Source organism: Rhinolophus sinicus, chromosome 16 (assembly GCF_057876585.1).
Source record: "Rhinolophus sinicus isolate RSI-liver-muscle chromosome 16, RSI-T2T, whole genome shotgun sequence".
Lineage (NCBI taxonomy): Eukaryota > Metazoa > Chordata > Mammalia > Chiroptera > Rhinolophidae > Rhinolophus > Rhinolophus sinicus.
Window position 1 is genome coordinate 75673854 of NC_142516.1, and position 17667 is coordinate 75691520.

Genomic DNA, 17667 nt, shown 5'->3' on the forward strand with positions numbered 1-17667 from the left:
GTCACATATCCAGAAAAAGTTGAAATAAAGTGTCTGTGAATAGCCCTGAATGACAATGACAAGGGGTAATCGTGAACCTGCTTATTTATAAATAAGTAAATGTCTCCCAAACGTCTGTGCTTTCACTACTGGCCTAAACAAATGATGGTAGGAACTCCTGCACTACTGTTTCCCAGTGGGAGACCTGAGAACTCTGGGAATTTCCCTCAGGCTTTCTGAGGAAGTAACATCTCCTTTCCATTCCTCTAGAAGCCTGGCTTGTTTGCTCATTCAACTCTTTGCCATTTTAGGGAACTGCCAACTTTTAAGCTCTGAGCCAAATGTGCGCAGGCAAGAGATTTGGAGAACCCTTATTTTGAGAGATTCTATTTTTGTGACTGAGCCAGAGAATTCTGGTCTAAAATTAATTTACATTCTCTTTTTTTTTTTTTTTTTTTACATTCTCACACATATATTTGTAGATAATAATGCCAGAGGAAGCCTCACGTAGAATCTGGTTTAGATTCTGATTTTGATGCAATCATTACCTCTCTCTACATCCTTCTCTTTGGCTAGAAATAATCTTATTTTGATATTGAGGGGGATTGGGATATGCTGCTCCAAAATATGCTGCTTTGGCATAAGCATTATTCTGAGCTGAACGCAGTTGAGAATCAACAGATGTAAGAATTCTCTGTTTTCCTGTTTCTGCCTAAAAGCAGACCATAAATTTCCTTTTGTGAAGGTGTTCCACACGCCTGTACCAGGAATAGGAAGGCAGTTCTTAACACTAGAGGTGGAGAGTCAGCACCAAGATGAGTCTGCATCAGCAGACCTTCCTAAAATCAGCCTTGCCTTCCATTCGTTTTCCCCAGATACTTCCTAGTCCCTTTCCTGTAATTTATTTGTTCTTTAAAACCCAAACCCTCTTCTTTGTTAAAATGGTATAGAGTTTAATAGTTTATTTGAATATCACTTCTCTGTGAACTCCTTACTACAATTTGTGTACCTTTTTTCCTATTAGTCTGCCTGTTGTCAGTTAAATTTGCAGTACCCCAGTCACTGAACCTAAGAGGGTAGAGGAAACCTCCCTGACAATGTATATTTATGAATTATGACATGGGTCTGGTAATGTCTGCAAGGTCAACTGCAGGTGGATGAATCATATTGTGCCTTAGCTGTTATTCTCTCTCTCCTCCCTATGCCTTATCCCCCCAGACATTTTTATATGAGTATTATTTATTTACAGTGGAAATTAACAAGAAGATATTTCAAAAGAGAGGGAATCAGGGAGCCTTAGAGGAGTTGCAGAGAAGAAAGGATCCCTGCTTTGCCTTTTTGCTGGACAGGGTATTGGGGGTGCTGGTGGATGATGTGACTGGGCAGCAGATGGAAGTGTCAATTACTCAAATTACCCCTCTTACTCCAGTCACTGCCCAGCTGTCCCCCAGGGCTGTACCCTCAGGATGGCTCTGTTTACCACAATAAGCAAAGCCACTGGCTGTGTTGGACAAATCACTCCCCTTAGAAAAGCAGGGCACACCAGTTATTACCCCAATTTATCAGTTAGTGAAAGAAAGGGCTTTGTAGTTAAGTGAAGATGGTTAATGTCCCTCTGGTTTTAAGCCATTCATGATTGAGCTGAAGCCACCTGATGGCCTGGTTTTGTTTTTCTCTGGAGACAAAGCAGAGGAATTAACCATTCACCACCACTGAGGAGGAAAATACGCCAGAGCAAGGTAGTTACTAGCATCACAAACAGATTTGATTAGGGAAAGATGAAACAGGCAGACTTTAAGGCCAAGTTGTGAGTTTCTGAATAATCATCCTCTTTTGTGTTCTCCCTCCCAGTTCTGACCTTGCTTTTAACCTGGAAGGCTATATCTTTGTATTCCTGAATGATATCTTCACAGCAGCAAATGGAGTTTATACCAAACAGAAAATTGACCCAAAGGTACCAGATCTTCACTCTTTTCTATGGCTTTTAGGCTTTTTCTTCTGGCCCCTGAAATAACAGGAAAAAATAAAATGCATTTGTAATGTTGGCATGTAATTTAATGTAATTGACCCAAAGGTACCAGATCTTCACGCTTTTCTATGGCTTTTAGGCTTTTTCTTCTGGCCCCTGAAATAACAGGAAAAAATAAAATGCATTTGTAATGTTGGCATGTAATTTAATGTACATAATGTGATCTACAAATCACTAATTTCTATTCAATGATCTTGTCTTTATAGTTTCTTATTTCTCCTTGTCTAGTGAAGTTTTGGATGAAAACTAGATAGGAAGGGAAAAGATGCCACTATTTTTGGTGCAAAGTCAATATATATAAAGGGGATTATTTTGAAAGGCAAATTAAAATGAAAAGGTTTTTTTTAACCGTCATCATCAGTGACCAAGGATATGTCAGGGGTATTCTGAGAGCGCCTCCAGCTTGAGAGTCTGGAGATGTGGGTTACAGATCAAAGCTTGCTCTTTGCTGGTCATTGTGACTTTGAGCTTTCACTTCTCTAAATCTCAGTTTCCTCATCTGTGGAATGAAATGATTGGAGTGGATTAATTTATAAGATCCTGTCATGCAGTAACTGCCTCTTCTGAGGGGCTGGTGAGCAGATGAGCTTTTCTTCTGAGTTGCTGCTTCCAAGTGGAGCCCCCCGCCCCCCCAGCCCTCACCCCCACCCCAGCTGTTCTGGAAGCTCCCAAGGATGAGCTAGACATACGTTTCTTTGTTTCAAGTTCTTTGTATTGCATGACGGGTTCGCTCTGATGGACAGGCTTATTTCTATGAGCTGTTTTTTAACAGCACCGTTTTTTTTTTTTCCTTTCTGTGCAGCCATTTGTTTTTTAATAGCGGCAGTTTTACAAAAACAGGTTTGTTGCCTTTTGAGAATCACAATATGTCACTTTCCTTTATGGAAAGTGGTGGAGAAGTGGTGCAGCCACTTTAATGAAAAGTAAATTTATGCAAGATTAGAAAATGAGATACCTGGTGTTTTAACCCTGCTGTTCTTGAATAGAAAGAACAGATGTTTTTAAGGAGTTCTGTTTATATTAACATTTTTAATGTTCTTTATTTTGTTCCAGATTTCCCATTTTGAATGGCATGCTTTAAAAAAAAATTAGATGTTAGAGATGGGTGGGACCTCGGAGGCCATCCACCTCCACTCATTTTATCTGTCGTTTTGTGTAAAACAAATGTTTTTTTCCTGAGGTCACAGTATACTTGAAATGAAGCATTTTACATCAGAAATGTGCTAAAATATTCCATACAGAGTTGGTCAGAGTGCATAGTCGAGCTCTGCATATGCATGGTTGTATAAATGGCTCCAGGGAATCTGATGCTTCATGTTTCTAGAATCAAATGGAGTTTTCATTGTTTTTGCAGGAGCTAGGGAAATATGGAGTGCTTTTTTACAATGCCTGCTTCATGATTATCCCAACCCTTATCCTTAGTGTCTTCACCGGAGACTTTCAACAGGTGAGCAGATGACAGTTATTACGTAGCAGTCTTTTACAATTTTAGTATTAACCTTTGGTACTCACTGAAATAAAAAGTGTAAAGGTAACTAGGATTCCATGAAAGCAAGATGTTTGATATCCCCAGCAATACCTTTGGCTCTCTCCTTTCATTGGCATTTACCGTTAGACATGTGGGAAGTGGCAGGAAGTTGTCACAAGAACTCTGGACTGGAACCTTTTTGGAAAGCAACAATAAAAATCTGAGTTTGAGTCTCACTAACCTTGGCTGATGTGGAGAGCCTGGGAAAACTATTTAATGTGGAAGGGGATTTTGATTTTTTTTTTTATAAAGAACTTTTTTTAAAAAAAATATTTTATTGGGGAAGGGGAACAGGACTTTATTGGGGAACAGTGTTTACTTCCAGGACTTTTTCCAAGTCAAGTTGTTGTCCTTTCAATCTTAGTTGTGGAGGGTGCCGTTCAGCTTCAAGTTGTCCTTTTCAGTCTTAGTTGTGGAGGGCGCAGCTCAGCTCCAGGTCCAGTTGCTGTTGCTAATTGCAGGAGGCCAAAGGACGTGCTCCAATCAACTGAGCAATCCGGGAACTCAGCGGCAGCTCAGCTCAAGGAGCCACCATGTTCAATCTTAGTTGCAGGGGGCGCAGCCCACCATCCCTTATGGGAGTCGAGGAATTGAACTGGCAACCTTGTGGTTGAGAGCACACGCTCCAACCAACTGAGCCATCCGGGAGGCAGCTCAGCTCAAGGTGCCGTGTTCAATCTTAGTTGCAGGGGGTGCTGCCCACCATCCCTTGCGGGACTCCAGGAATCGAACTGGCAACTTTGTGGTTGAGAGCCCACTGGACCATGTGGGAATCGAACCGGCAGCCTTACGGTGTTAGGAGCACGGAGCTCCAACCGCCTGAGCCACCGTGCCGGCCCCCATCTGCTCCTCTTATCATCCTCCAATGACCATTTGAAGCTCAAGGCACATTACCTCATCCCTAGCTCAGAATATCTTATATGTCTAATCCCTCTTTCTATCTCTGAAACTCTCATGTATGTGGGATCTCTGACTCTCATATATGTGGGGTGCCCATACATACAGATGTATTAAATATGGTTATTTTCTCTTGCTAACCTGTTTCATGTCTATTTGATTATCAGACCAGCCAAAAGAACCTTGAGGGTAGAGGAAAGTTTGTTCCTCCCCCACAACTGAATTAAGACAAACGTCTTCCAGTTAGTCACTTTTAACCATGGCTGCCTCCATCTTAGATTGTTAACCAGATACAATAAAGAAGCAAATTTCTTTACATAGGTGTGTTAGTCTGCAATATAAAATTGCATTTTACTTGCCAAGTTTGGTTTGGTTGTACTGGAAGTTCACTGATGAATTAGAGCGAGATGTTAACTTCTCTTATCAGTGGAAGGAGCACTTTGATAAGTCAGTTTTCCTGGTTGACTGGCGAGGGTCAGAGATTGTTAGAACTCAGTGTGTGAGTCACTGCACTGGGGGTTTTACTCCTGGACTTTGGACTTGCAGTCAGTAGGTCTGCTCACAGCACCTTGACTCTATCTCTGATTAACAGTCAGTGACTGTTAACAAATTTGGCCCCTGGAAAGCACTCAGTGGGTGAACTTTCTTTAGTCATTTGAATCATTGACTCATAGGTCCAAAGTACATTTTTTAAAATTATTTTTTAAAATTTATTAAACTTAAAAAAATTTTTCAATTACAATTGACATACAATATTGTGTTAATTTCAGGTATACAATATAGTGATTAGACATTTATATAACTTATAAGTCTAGTACCCACCTGACACCATACGTAGTTATTATTGTATTATTGACTATATTCCCTATACTGTACTTTACATCCTCGTGACTGTTTTTATAACTGGCAATTTTCCAAAGTACATTTAGTGTATTACTGTTGATGAATAGGGATAAATAATAGGACTTTTTTCTGATTAAAAAATCCAAAAATGCAAAAATGAGAAAGATTCACACTCCAACATATTTTTATAATAATAAAAGTAAAGGAAGAAGTATTGATTATTTTCTATGTTTTAAAATAAATGTCATGCTATATTATTTTTTAAAATGTCACCTGCACAGCCTTATCATTATTAAAGAAACAAAATAAAACTAAAATCTGTCAAAATTTAAGTTGGCAAAGAATCCAAATGTTATGAAAATTATTCTGTTGCCCTCAATGGTTTATGTGGTATCAGGAATATATAGTTTTTATTTACTGTTTTCATAAATACTTGCAGTTCTTTGAGTGCATAAATGTTTTCCTACCCTTGGTTTAAAGTTTGGAGAGTATGGTTTTCACCTATTCCCATTTTTATTTGACTTTCAGACACAGAGTGTTTACCAGAGTTTTTGTTTGGTTTTGATCTTTGGCCCTGGTATCAACTGTCAGATGGTTTCTGCCTCTTTGATTGGCTTGGGGCTTGGCAATATGACAGATTTATACTCATTATATTTTTTCTTTCACAAGAATTTAAAAAAAAAGTTTTAAGATGGAACCTTTCAAGCCTATGCAGAAGGAGAGAGGATAGTATAACAAACCCCATGTATCCAGCAACCAGTTACAGCAATAAATCAACGTTTAATATGTATCTTTTTGATAAGAGAGGTGGGTAAAGTATTACTAATGAAACAAGGACAATAAAGTGTGACAAGGTTGTACTAATCAGACAAGAGAATTCCATTTTAATTGGTTTAAAAATTTGAATTATAAACTTAAGATTTAAATAACTTTAAACATATTAAGTTACTAAAACTTGGCTAACAAAGTATTGCGTAACAGAAAGTGAATAGAACTTACATTTAATCACGTTTTGCAGCACATACTTATGTGTAATCTTGAATCACCTTAAAATCAGTTTTGGAGGCAGCAAGGGACACATCATGAATAAAAAGACTCCTTTTTATTATTACCTATCATTTCAAGAGGAATAATTTTATTTTCTCAGCTAGGGACAAAGAGCAGAAACTGAGTCTTAAACTTCTCTGTCTACCAACACCTCTACTGAATTACTTTATGGCTTTGTCAATAGCAAATAACTATTTATTTGTTCACGATACTTCCTAAGCATTTACACATTCTTGAAAGCATTTTATGAATTTAAAGTTTTTCGTAGTCTTGCCGACATTATTAATTTTATAATAAACTTTTTTCTAACCTAAGCCTGAATTTGTGTCAACAATTTTAGTAAAGATTTAATGATAGCCACAGTAACAATAGCTCTCATTTGACTCTTGCCACCCGCAGGGCTTGAAACAGTTTCATTAAATCCTCACATTGGTCTTTTGAGGAAGTTTAAAAAAATAATCCTCACCTTGTAAAATGAACCTGAGGATCACAGAGGAAAAATAATTTGCCCAACAAAGCACAACTGATATTACCTTCGATTTTTTAAATTGTATTTTTTGTTTGGGAGAGTAGTTCCTGTACTAAATAAAATACACAATTTGGTAAAACCAATAGATTTAAATTACAATATAACTAATCTAACCATTTGTTTTCTTTCTTTTTGATGATAGGCTACTGAATTTAACCAATGGAAGAATGTTCTATTTATCATACAGTTTCTTCTTTCCTGTTTTATGGGGTAAGAAACCATAAATAAGTACAAGCTTTGGTCTATGGTATCTCCTAACACGTGAAATCAAAATATACGCTCTGTCTGCTCTGCTCTGTCAAAATCCCTTTGTTTGTGCTTCTCCAGTTTTCTTTGGAAAGAATTCCTGCAGAGGAGAGGACTATGACCCATGCTGAATGTCACATTCTACTCCAAAATGATGTTGCCTATTGATTCCTGAAAGTTAGTTTGAGGTCAGCTGACATGTCAAATTCAGTACCGTGTTGTCTTTCTCATAATTATCCAAGTTTCCCAAGATCCCCACCTCACATAAATATGTGAAAATGACAACCGTTTTCTGTAGTGCTGCACCTGCTATATTTAGGGAAATTTCTGAGGAGAGATGTTGAGGTCTTTTATACTGTCCAATAATTTTAGGCTTTTGATATTAAAATTTTCCTTAGGTCTGTCTTCCTGTCAGAGACTTTGCAGCTTGTGTTTTCTTTTTTGTGTGTTCCCCATACTTGAAAATTCCTTTTTATGAATAGATAATATTATACATGCAAATAGTAAATTATCCAAAAGCTGCAAAAGAATGCACAGGGAACACAAGCCACCCTCATTCCTCCCTCCCTCTTTCCCCTTTATCTCCTTTCCTCCCTTCCTTTTTCCCTTTCTGTATTTTTTCACCGTTCCTCTTCCCTGCCCTGCAGCACTGCAGTTTTCCTCTCCAGAGACAATCCCTGTTTGAAGTCTTTGGAGTGTCCTTTCTGGGCTGGGCTCCAGGTTTGCACAAGCACCTGTCTTATTCCATACAAAAGGGTCTTTGAATAATTGTCTCATGGAATTACTTATCAAAAGATTTTTCCTGTGAAGAAAGGTGAATTTCCCCCTCATTTTTTAAAACCATGAATACTACAATTTTAATTATGTGTAAATGAACTAAGACAACGCATGATCTCTTTTTTATAGAATAGTTTACTTCATTTCTTTTTTTTTTAATTGGGGAAGGGGTACAGGACTTTATTGTGGACAGTGTGTACTTCCAGGACTTTTTTCCAAGTCAAATTGTTGTCCTTTCAATCTTAGTTGTGGAGGGTGCCATTCAGTTTCAAGTTGTTGTCTTTTCAGTCTTAGTTGTGGAGGGCGCAGCTCAGCTCTAGGTCCAGTTGCCGTTGCTAGTTGCAGGGGGCACAGCCCACCATCCCTTGCGGGAGTCAAACCGGCAACCTTGTGGTTGAGAGGGGCTCCAACCAGCTGAGCCATCTGGGAGCTCAGCGGCAGCTCAGTTCAAGGTGCTGTGTTCAATTTTAGTTGCAGGGGGCAGAGCCCACCATCCCTTGTGGGACTCGAGGAATTGAACTGGCAACTTTGTGGTTGAGATCCCACTGGCTCATGTGGGAATCGAACTGGCAGCCTTCAGAGTTAGGAGCATGGAGCTCTAACCGCCTGAGCCACCGGGCCGGCCCCAACTCATGATCTCTTTGATCAACAATTAAATCTCAAACTGGATTATAATTATAGTAATGTCACATACGGTAAAAAATATTATGTATATCCTCCAATTCAGTAATTCTGTCTTTAGCTGTGTCTGATTTAATGTTTAACCTGTTGATGCAGTTTTTTATTTTAATTTATATTTTATTTGTAAAAGTTTCGCAATTTTTTTCAAACGTATTTGCTTATTCTTAACATTCTTTTATTGGTGATCTTTGTGACTGTAGCTTTTATTTTTTAAAATGTTACATGCATAGCTATTCTATATTTTGTGTCTGATGATTCCAATATCTGCAATCCTTGAGAATCTAAATATGTACTTTTTTGACTACATATGGAGTTTGTGACTGTCATTATGGTTTGCTTTCTTGTGTGTTTGGTGACCTATGATTGTGAGCATATTGCGTAATCTTAATCAGTCCTGTGGGCTAAAATTGGGAATTTGAGAAACTTTCCTATAGGAACAAATTGATTTTGCTCTAGCTGATAGCTAGGTGTTAGTCCTGACCCGGACAATGTCCGGTCTTTTTGAGGGCCTGGGATCCTGGGCTACCGTGGTCTTTTCTACCTGCAGTTTGACTGAAGGCCCAGGTTCCAGACAGTGCTGTTCTGCCATGGCCTCTGCTCTGAGGTAACCTGAGCCTGCTCCAACTGCCTGCTGCTCTGACCCTTGCCTGGCCCTGAATTCTTACTACTCTGGATCCAGTTCCCCCTCTTCCAAAAGGGGAATTTTGGACCACTATTTGTGCCTTTTTCAAGACTAACAATCTCTCAAATAATGTGTCCTTTCCAGGCATTTGCGATTCTGTAGTGGGAGAGTACTAAGTACTAAAAGTACTTAGGCAGCCATTGTTGGAAGCACAAGTTTAGTAAGAGATTTGTAGTTTTCCCATTTGTTGACTGAGAATATTTGACTTTGAAAAGAAAAATAATCTAAGCCATGTTTGTGAGTTACCCTTTGTCAAACTATCTTTTTTTCTTCTCCAATTAAAAAGAAAAAGAAAAATTCAACCCATAGCACACAAACTCAGACCAGCACCTTTCCCTGCATAAGCCCTGTGACAGCAGAGCCAAGTTTTAAAGTCTTTTCTCATGTTATTATAATTTGATGAGATACTGTTTTTGTTTTCTTTTTTTCTTTCTTTCTTTCTTTTTTTTTTTACTTGTACTTTACCACTTAACCATTCCATGAAGGAAATCAAGAAGTAACCCTCTGCTACCAGCTGTTTTCAATGAGTGATGTGGTGAGGGCAGCACCTAGATGTGAGCTGTCTCTCTCTGGGGCTTGGCTGTGAGAGGCTTGGCTCCATCTGTGTACAACTCCATGCATTGTTTTCCATTTAATGATGTGCTTCCTAGAAAACAAATGCTATCTTGCTGAAAGTTCATAATGTATTATTTTATCAGTAGTCACTTTGCCAATGAAAGTATCCTAAAGGCATAGAAATTATAAAGAAATCAATAAAAATGGTTAAATCATTAACATTTCAGGTTTCACCTAAATTTAAGGATGAAAACTTGGTAGGTCTCTGTTTTTTAAGTGGGTCTATTGAGGACACTAAAACCATGACACTCCAACAGTTAAGTGCCTGAACTCTGGAATCAGGTGGTCTGAGTTTGAATCCTGGCTTTGCCACTTATTAGCTTTGGGTCCTTGGACAAGTTATTTAACCTCTCTGAGCCTCAATCTCCTTACCTGTAAAGTGGGAACAACTAGCTAAAGTATCTGATCTATAAGGTGGGGTTATGTGAATTGATTTAGTAAAGAGCTCTTAGATGAGTGATAGACACATTGAAAATGCTCAATAAGTGTTAACTGTTATTTTTGTTATTATTGTTAATATTTATATTTCTTGATGTCACTTCGGCTGTCCTCTTTTTACCTCAGACAGATTTGGTTCTACCTATAGCCATGGCTTCAACATTTTTTCTTCTGTTATGTGTGCTTTTACCTTCAGTGATCAAGTTGTAATTCTGAAACTGCTGTAGAAGGAAGCTTTAGTTTGGGCATGGCGGATTTTTCAGAATACTGCTTTCTTGCATTGTCTCACTCAAAGGACACTATGAGTATCCTTCGTGGTAATAGGCGCCATTGAAAGCTTCTGAGCATATCCTTCGTTTTCAGAACGACTGGTTCTGGACTCAGGCTGTCCCTTCTCTCAGGGAAGTCTCAGGACTAATGCATACACATCCAACCCTTGACTGCAGAGGACTCTGACGCTCAGCTTTATCCTTATTTTCACTGCTTTCAAGTTTGTATTTCAAACTTGCTTTTTCCAACCACCAATCCTCTATTTCAAATTGAAAATATAATTAAAGATTATAACACTTTAAAAATGTGTGTTAAAAGCCAATGGAATGGTGAAAAGGAGAGACTTTTAATTATTATTATTATTTTTTTGAGAAAGACTCAGCTTTAAGAAATGCTATGCATTTGTAATCAGGAGTTTGTAAATAAAGCATATGATGGAGTCAGACTGTGTCAGGAAGCTAACTGGATTGTGGGAGTTAAGATAATTTAATGCAGAAGAAGGTAAAATATAGATGGGAATTTAAGTTGACCAGCTAGAATTTTAAAAAACTAGCTCTATATCTCTTTGTAATCTTGCCAAGAAATGACAGGTTCTGGTTCCTTCATACCAGCGGCTGGCACCAGCCCCCAGGCCTCACAGGCCATTGTCCTGGACTGCTTCTGCCCCAGTAACGGCCCTTTAATCCCACTGAAGCAATAATACATTCCTTAATAAAAACACAAAAGTATCAAATTTCCCTACTCACAGGATAAAAACGTTCTGTTCTTTGAACTTTCACTGATACTGCTGAGATGTAGCTTACAAGAGAAAACAGGATTCTGTGGATGTCTGGGCAGAGGTGTGATAGGACCTTTGTAGACGGCAGGTATTCTGGTTATTGCCCAGCAAACCAAGTCTTAGTGTAAAAATCAGTCCTCTAGGAAGATTGACTGTATTTATATCATGACTTCAGCATCCTTGCATACTACTGAGGCCTGGGCTGGTGTGAGTTCTCACCAGAGATGGACAAGACAAGAATTCTGGAAATTCTTTGAAACCTGGAATTATAAAAGAGTAATGTGCTGGGGTACCATTGTGGATGGTGGAAGGAGTGTAAAAGTGGCCTTTTATTATTTGAACATTTGTGTTGAATTTCTGTATATGTACGTGCATGGGTTGGAAACCAGGAACAGCTTGTAAATGAGGTCATTTGAATTCTGTTTGTGACTGCCACAAGTGTGCCAGGCCAGCTTGGGTAAATCAGGTTTTTTGGTGTGTCATTTTCAGAAACAGGAAGAAAGTTTGAGCAGGGGCTCTGGTCCAGGGGTTCCCACATGGGCACCTCCATCCCTTGGGCCCGATAATCCAAAACGTGTAGCTGGCATCTGCTATCTGAATAAATGTGTATCCCATGTATGTGCTATTATTTTTCAAATGTACAGAGGTGATATATGATTTAAAAATGCAGAATGGCAAAAAGCTACTGAGTATTTGCAATGCGTTTAAATTATATTTTCATTTTATTAAACCACAGGTGCTAAAATCAAAACTGTCACGTGAAGGTTGACATTTTTTAAATGGTGTTAAAAGTGGTGTGGTTTCCTTTGTACTGAGTTAATGGAGGTTCTTTTAGTTCTGAACCTTGGTTTTCGCTAAAGGACTGCATTGGTACTTATTTGCATATAGAAATACACTATATTCCTTAGGAAAAATTTTTTAATACGTACTTTGATCTTCGTGGTTTTATATTTACCCTCTTTGGGGACACCTAGTGGTTATACTAAGAAGTGCAGCCTTTCTGTCTGGACGCCATGTATTTATTCCCTGGGAGGACTGCTGCTAGTTCAGACACACCCAGGACGTTAGCGAGCTGGGCTTCTCCCCTGCTCAGCCCAGCTAGCTGGTGAGTGAATGTCCTAGTCGCCTACACTCATAGGTATTGGTATTTTAGATCCAAGTTATCTGCAAATTCTGAATGCAGGCCAAGGTGTTTTCACTAAAATGTAGTAAAATGTTGCATCATTGGGACCCCAGAGTAAGAATTTTTAAGCAAAACTGAAGAACATCCATGATTGTCCTGAGTTTAAGGCTCTACTCCAGCTGAGGAAGCCTGCTGACAGCTTCTCTGTGTCCCTTTATTTGGGTTGGTCCTCTCCCCTGAGCTGTAATTTCCATTATTGTATTAAACTCTGAGCTCCAGAGTAGCTGCTGTGGGTAATGTACTCTTACAACCCAGGCCCAGCAGAGCGGGCACTCAGTAATATCATGCTGAGTTTGGCAATCTTTTCATTTTAGGTATGAATGGGATTATTTATAGTTCCTCAGGGCGCTAAATTAATATTGAATTTATTAAAACTGTAAAAATAAAAAAAAAAACAGATTTTCTTAAGCCTTAATATATAAATACTATTGCTCTGTTTATAAAGCCAGTAATTTTTGCATATACATGAGAATATTTACTTTCATTATTTGATTAATGGTTTAATTCAAATTTAACTGATTAAAATCTCCTAGACAATTTACTGTAAATTAGTCCCATTTACAACTTAGTGAATTAAAAAAAATCTAAACATTTTAAACTGTGTTTACAAATGTGATTTACATGATCTTTCCCCCCAATAATTCTAAGCTCTAATGAGGCCCTAGCAAAGCTAATGAGCCAGAGTGTTTTACACACTTAGGCAGCTCTTTGAAATCTAATAAACCAAACTTGGAAATGTGGTAAATCAGATTCTTTTAAACATTCAAGTACTGTATACCAACTTACTCAGATTCTCATACTCCTTTCAAATGAAAATTGCAAGTCTAATATCAATCGCACATTTCACATGAAAACCACATAGGCTGAGATGTTGGGTTCTCTAACTTATCAAATTGTTGTAATTACCTTAATAACAAAGACACATTATTCTGAAGATTACAAAATTTAGGATTGTAGTTGAATTTATCCTTCAATTTTACAGTAAAGCTTGATGTACTTTATCTCTAATTTTTTTTTCTATACCATTCCTGGTAATAAACACACTCAGGCCAAAAGTGGTTACTGTGTTGATTTGTGATTCTGATTTTGTTACTAACAATGAGAGATTTGGGGCTAGATCATGAACTGAGCACTAAATTCCCACGGGATTCGTCTACCTAAGGCCAGGTGCACAGGCTAAGCCCTTTCTTGGCCTCTGGTTCCCTCTGCTCTGTCAGTAGGGGTATCCATGCTCCTGCCTGCTAACAGCTGCGATTTAGCTTTAAAATCTTATGCTCTCTCTGTACCTTTCCCATTTCATCCTCAACAAGTTTTGATTGTTACCTCTTTCCATATTTAATCACTGATTTGGGTAGATTGTACTTTGTACCCCACTTAGGTTGAAGCTAATTTTCTTCACTACTTGATTGAAAGGAACGTATTTCTTTATCTCTGATTGGATTCTATATTCTTTCCTCGGTGTGTATATTTTTTTGTCTGGTGTTTGGTCACAATTCTGTAGTCATTTTGTTGACAAATAAGTGTCAAAATACTGGTCAGTATTGAAACCTGTTGAGTTCACTTTTAATAGCGTTCAGGAGTATTAGTGACACGGGCAGTCCATTCATTTTAGTCTCCTTTGTCCAAAGGCAGCAATCACTCAGTTGGTTTTCCTTTCTGACACCAGAGGTGCTCAGCGCTGGCTGCACAGCACAGTCGTCTGTGGAGTGTTGATGCTGCCGAAAGCTGGGGCCCCACCTCAGACCAGTTGAAAGAGAGACTGTTCTGGGCGTCACTGCGTTCAAAGTGCACCAGCTGGTTCTGATGCCCAGAGAGGCTCACAAACCAGTGTTGTGACATAGCTGTTAAATGAAAGGTTTCGGATGATTTTAAAAACCTCATTGTCCTTACCCCCTTTCCGAGGAAACACGAATGGGAAAGGGGCAGGCACAATGAAACGGACATCTAAGGTAGAAAGTTGGGCGAATGCACGACTGGACCATTTTCCTGAAAAAAGTCAGAGTTAAAAAGGAGATGTGTTAAGATGCAGGTTACAGAATCTTCATGGTTTGTTTTTCTTTCTTATTTGTTTAAAGTACTCGTGCGTGGGTCACTCACTGACTCTTCATGAGAGGTCTATTGTTATTACCCCGCCCTGTAAGGCACGCACTGCAGTGTTTGCTTCCTCACCCAGGTTTCTGTTGATGTACTCCACGGTGCTGTGCAGCTACTACAACTCAGCCCTGACGACGGCGGTGGTTGGAGCCATCAAGGTAAATGAATCAGGCCTTGGGGTGCACAGTCCCATTGGGGACTTGACTGTGAATCCAGTTTGTACGAAAGAAGCTGAGTTTCATTTTATTGTTGTTAGCAGTGGTGGTAAGAATGGAGGCATGGGACAGTTTTCAGCTGCATCTCAGTAACTCTTTTGTACATCTGATCTAATCTGTAAGATAGAGAGGACTAGTTAATTTAAAAAGGAGAACAAATTATGACTTTTAAATTGGGGGTGGTGGTAGGGGATGGGCTGGAAAAAGGAAGTGGGAAAGCTGAAAAAAATTCCAAATTTCAGCAATTTGGTTCTCTGAGAGAATCTGCCAACTAAGAAAGGGAATCCTTGTGAAGAACTGTTTCAATCTAGACATATGCTCAATTATAAGGTAATAAGCTCATGGATTGGTGTGTGTGTGTGTGTGTTTAAATACACACAAGGAGTGAATAGGCGGGTAGGGGTGTTCTGAGTTCTCTTCCACAGTTGCTCTGTTTTTCTATTCACATGAACTCTTCAAGTGAGTAAGAAAAACTATGAGCTTCCACAGTGGGCTTATCTGTTGGCTGCCCAGAGGCCTCAGAACACACTGGACAGAGTACTGCATGGAATTTATTGGATATCTCTAATCTGTTCAAGTTTATGACTAAAGTTCACTACCCAGTGATGGTAAAGAGATGGGATCTGGAAAGCTGATTATAGCTCAGCTCTTACATCTTTTTCCTGTGTGTGAACTGGAAGGGGGCATGAATAATGCAGTTTTCTGTGATTATTGTGCCATAGTTTACTTCATTTCTTACAAAGCCTTATGTAATTTTTTTTACTCATTCATTCAACATCCTGTGAACACTTACTATGTACAAGTCTGTGCAAAGTAACCCAAATATTTAGTTTCAGATTTCATCTTATACATGTATTTCCTCCCTAAATCCTTTACTTTTAAAATGACAAATCCTCTCTTTTTCTGCAGAATGTATCCATTGCCTACATTGGGATGTTAGTTGGTGGAGATTACATTTTCTCTGTGTTCAACTTTGTAGGGTTAAATATTTGGTAAGTGGGATTTTTAAATGAACTCGTTTTCACAAAATACGAAATTTTAGAAGTCTGACTAACATGTTATAAGTGAAAGAACAGTTGTTTTGACATTACAGTTTCTAAGATAATTTTACTTGAATCACTCAGTTCATCTATTTTTATGACATACTCCCTCATGTAGATCATGGGGATGTGAGTAATGCAAATTCAAGCGACTGAGATCTGAATTTAATTCCTGTGTCTTCCTCACGGAAAAGTCCCTTAAGTTCTCTGTCTTCCTCTTGGGAAATGGACCTCATTAAACTTGTGCCCCATCAAAGTGCCATATGCTAAGGATATTGAGAGGAGTGATTAAGATATATTTAAAAGGCGTTTTGGGGTCCCAGACATGGGACACTATTTTTAAGATAATGTATAGTTTATTCAGTAATAACCAAGTGCTTATTTTCTCTCTAAGTTTCTGTATTAGATTTGCTCTACTCTTTTTTCTACAAACCCCAAAAGATTTGTAAAATGAGAGGGGTAATTTTTATCAAATAATCCACAAACTTGAGAAAACAGGGGGCTCAGTAATTCCCTACAAATTAAGTTGACTGTATTTATAAAGATGGCAGCAGCTGCTGGTGGTACCACCTATGGGGTTTCTTTATTTTCACTCTTTTTTTCCTTCCTTTCAGCATGGCAGGGGGCTTGAGATATTCCTTTTTAACTCTGAGCAGCCAGTTAAAACCTAAACAACCTGTGGACGAAGAAAACATCTCTCCAGATTTGAAGAGTTAGACTCTGGGGCAGAATTGCAGACTGACCTGCAGTCGGGGGTTGAGGGGGGATATTCCCAGAATGAAGAATGGGACGCGGGACCACCCCTCCTGGTTAAAGCAGGCACAGGAGTGTCTGCACAATGCAAAGAGAATCTACCTCACATGTCACTGCACATCGGAGCCATCATCGCCCTGAGAAATGTTTTCGGGCAGAGCCTTACCAGCTGGAAGGGAATCTTCTCAACATAAGCCATTGGTTCAAAGGGGTCCTGAGTGTTCAGTTGTGCCTCCGAGTCTGTGCTGCTGTTCACTAGTACTGCATGTGCTTAAGATGGGGTACAAGGTCGATGCTGTGAGGGTGATTATTTTTGTATCAGCACCTTTGCCTTACTTTCAAAGATCCCAGCCAAAGCAAAGTGCCAGTAAGAACACTTTTGCAGTTTAAAGAGACATATCTTTATTTTCAATAAAATTAGCCAGTTAACTGCCAGTAGAGTTATCTGTTAGCTTTGATTTTTGTCTGACATGTTGGTATCTTTTCCTAATCATCAGAGTAAAATAAAAATAATTTATATGCATGCCCCCTACTGTGATATTGTTGTAGACAGGGAGAAAAACAGCAAGTCAGTTTTTTACTCTGCTGTAAAGGCTGATAATCTTTTAAAGGCTAGTGTTGGGAAACATTACAAAATAATTCAGTGGAACATACAAGATACAGTGTGCCCTGTTAAAGTAGGTCATATGCTCTCCTCATCTCCGTGCAGGTTGTTCACGGGGCTGTGGAATTCAGATCAGATGGACTTTAACCAAAAGTATATTTCCTTCTAAGCCTGCCTAACCTCCCAGACCTGTGGTGTGTGGGGCAGGAGCCTGGGTGATGGGAGTTATTATTACTCTCCCAATCAAGAAATGGGCTGTTCCCATCCAGGTGGTGGTGCAGGGTAGGGCCCCCGTCTGGGAGGTAAGAGCCTTCCTTCTAGTCCTGTCTTCACTGCTAACCCCCTGAGACCTTCACAGGTCACCTTGCATTATGGTCTCCATTATTTTAACCTGTAACATTGAACTAGATCTTCAAATCCCTGCCAACTCTAACTTCGA

General features: G+C 39.0%; 1 protein-coding gene across 2 annotated transcripts in view; it reads left to right on the top strand.

Annotated features, from left to right (window-relative positions):
• Positions 1 to 17147, top strand: part of SLC35D2 (solute carrier family 35 member D2) — a 38312-nt gene extending 21165 nt beyond the window's left edge. For both annotated transcript variants that reach the window (XM_019712016.2, XM_088793580.1), the window contains 6 exons: positions 1831 to 1933; positions 3363 to 3455; positions 6995 to 7062; positions 14696 to 14774; positions 15741 to 15823; positions 16486 to 17147. In XM_019712016.2, the coding sequence (XP_019567575.2) occupies positions 1831 to 1933; positions 3363 to 3455; positions 6995 to 7062; positions 14696 to 14774; positions 15741 to 15823; positions 16486 to 16588 (529 nt within the window). In that variant the 3' untranslated portion in view covers positions 16589 to 17147. The remainder of the gene's footprint in view (positions 1 to 1830; positions 1934 to 3362; positions 3456 to 6994; positions 7063 to 14695; positions 14775 to 15740; positions 15824 to 16485) is intronic.
• The last annotated feature ends 520 nt before the right edge of the window (positions 17148 to 17667 follow it).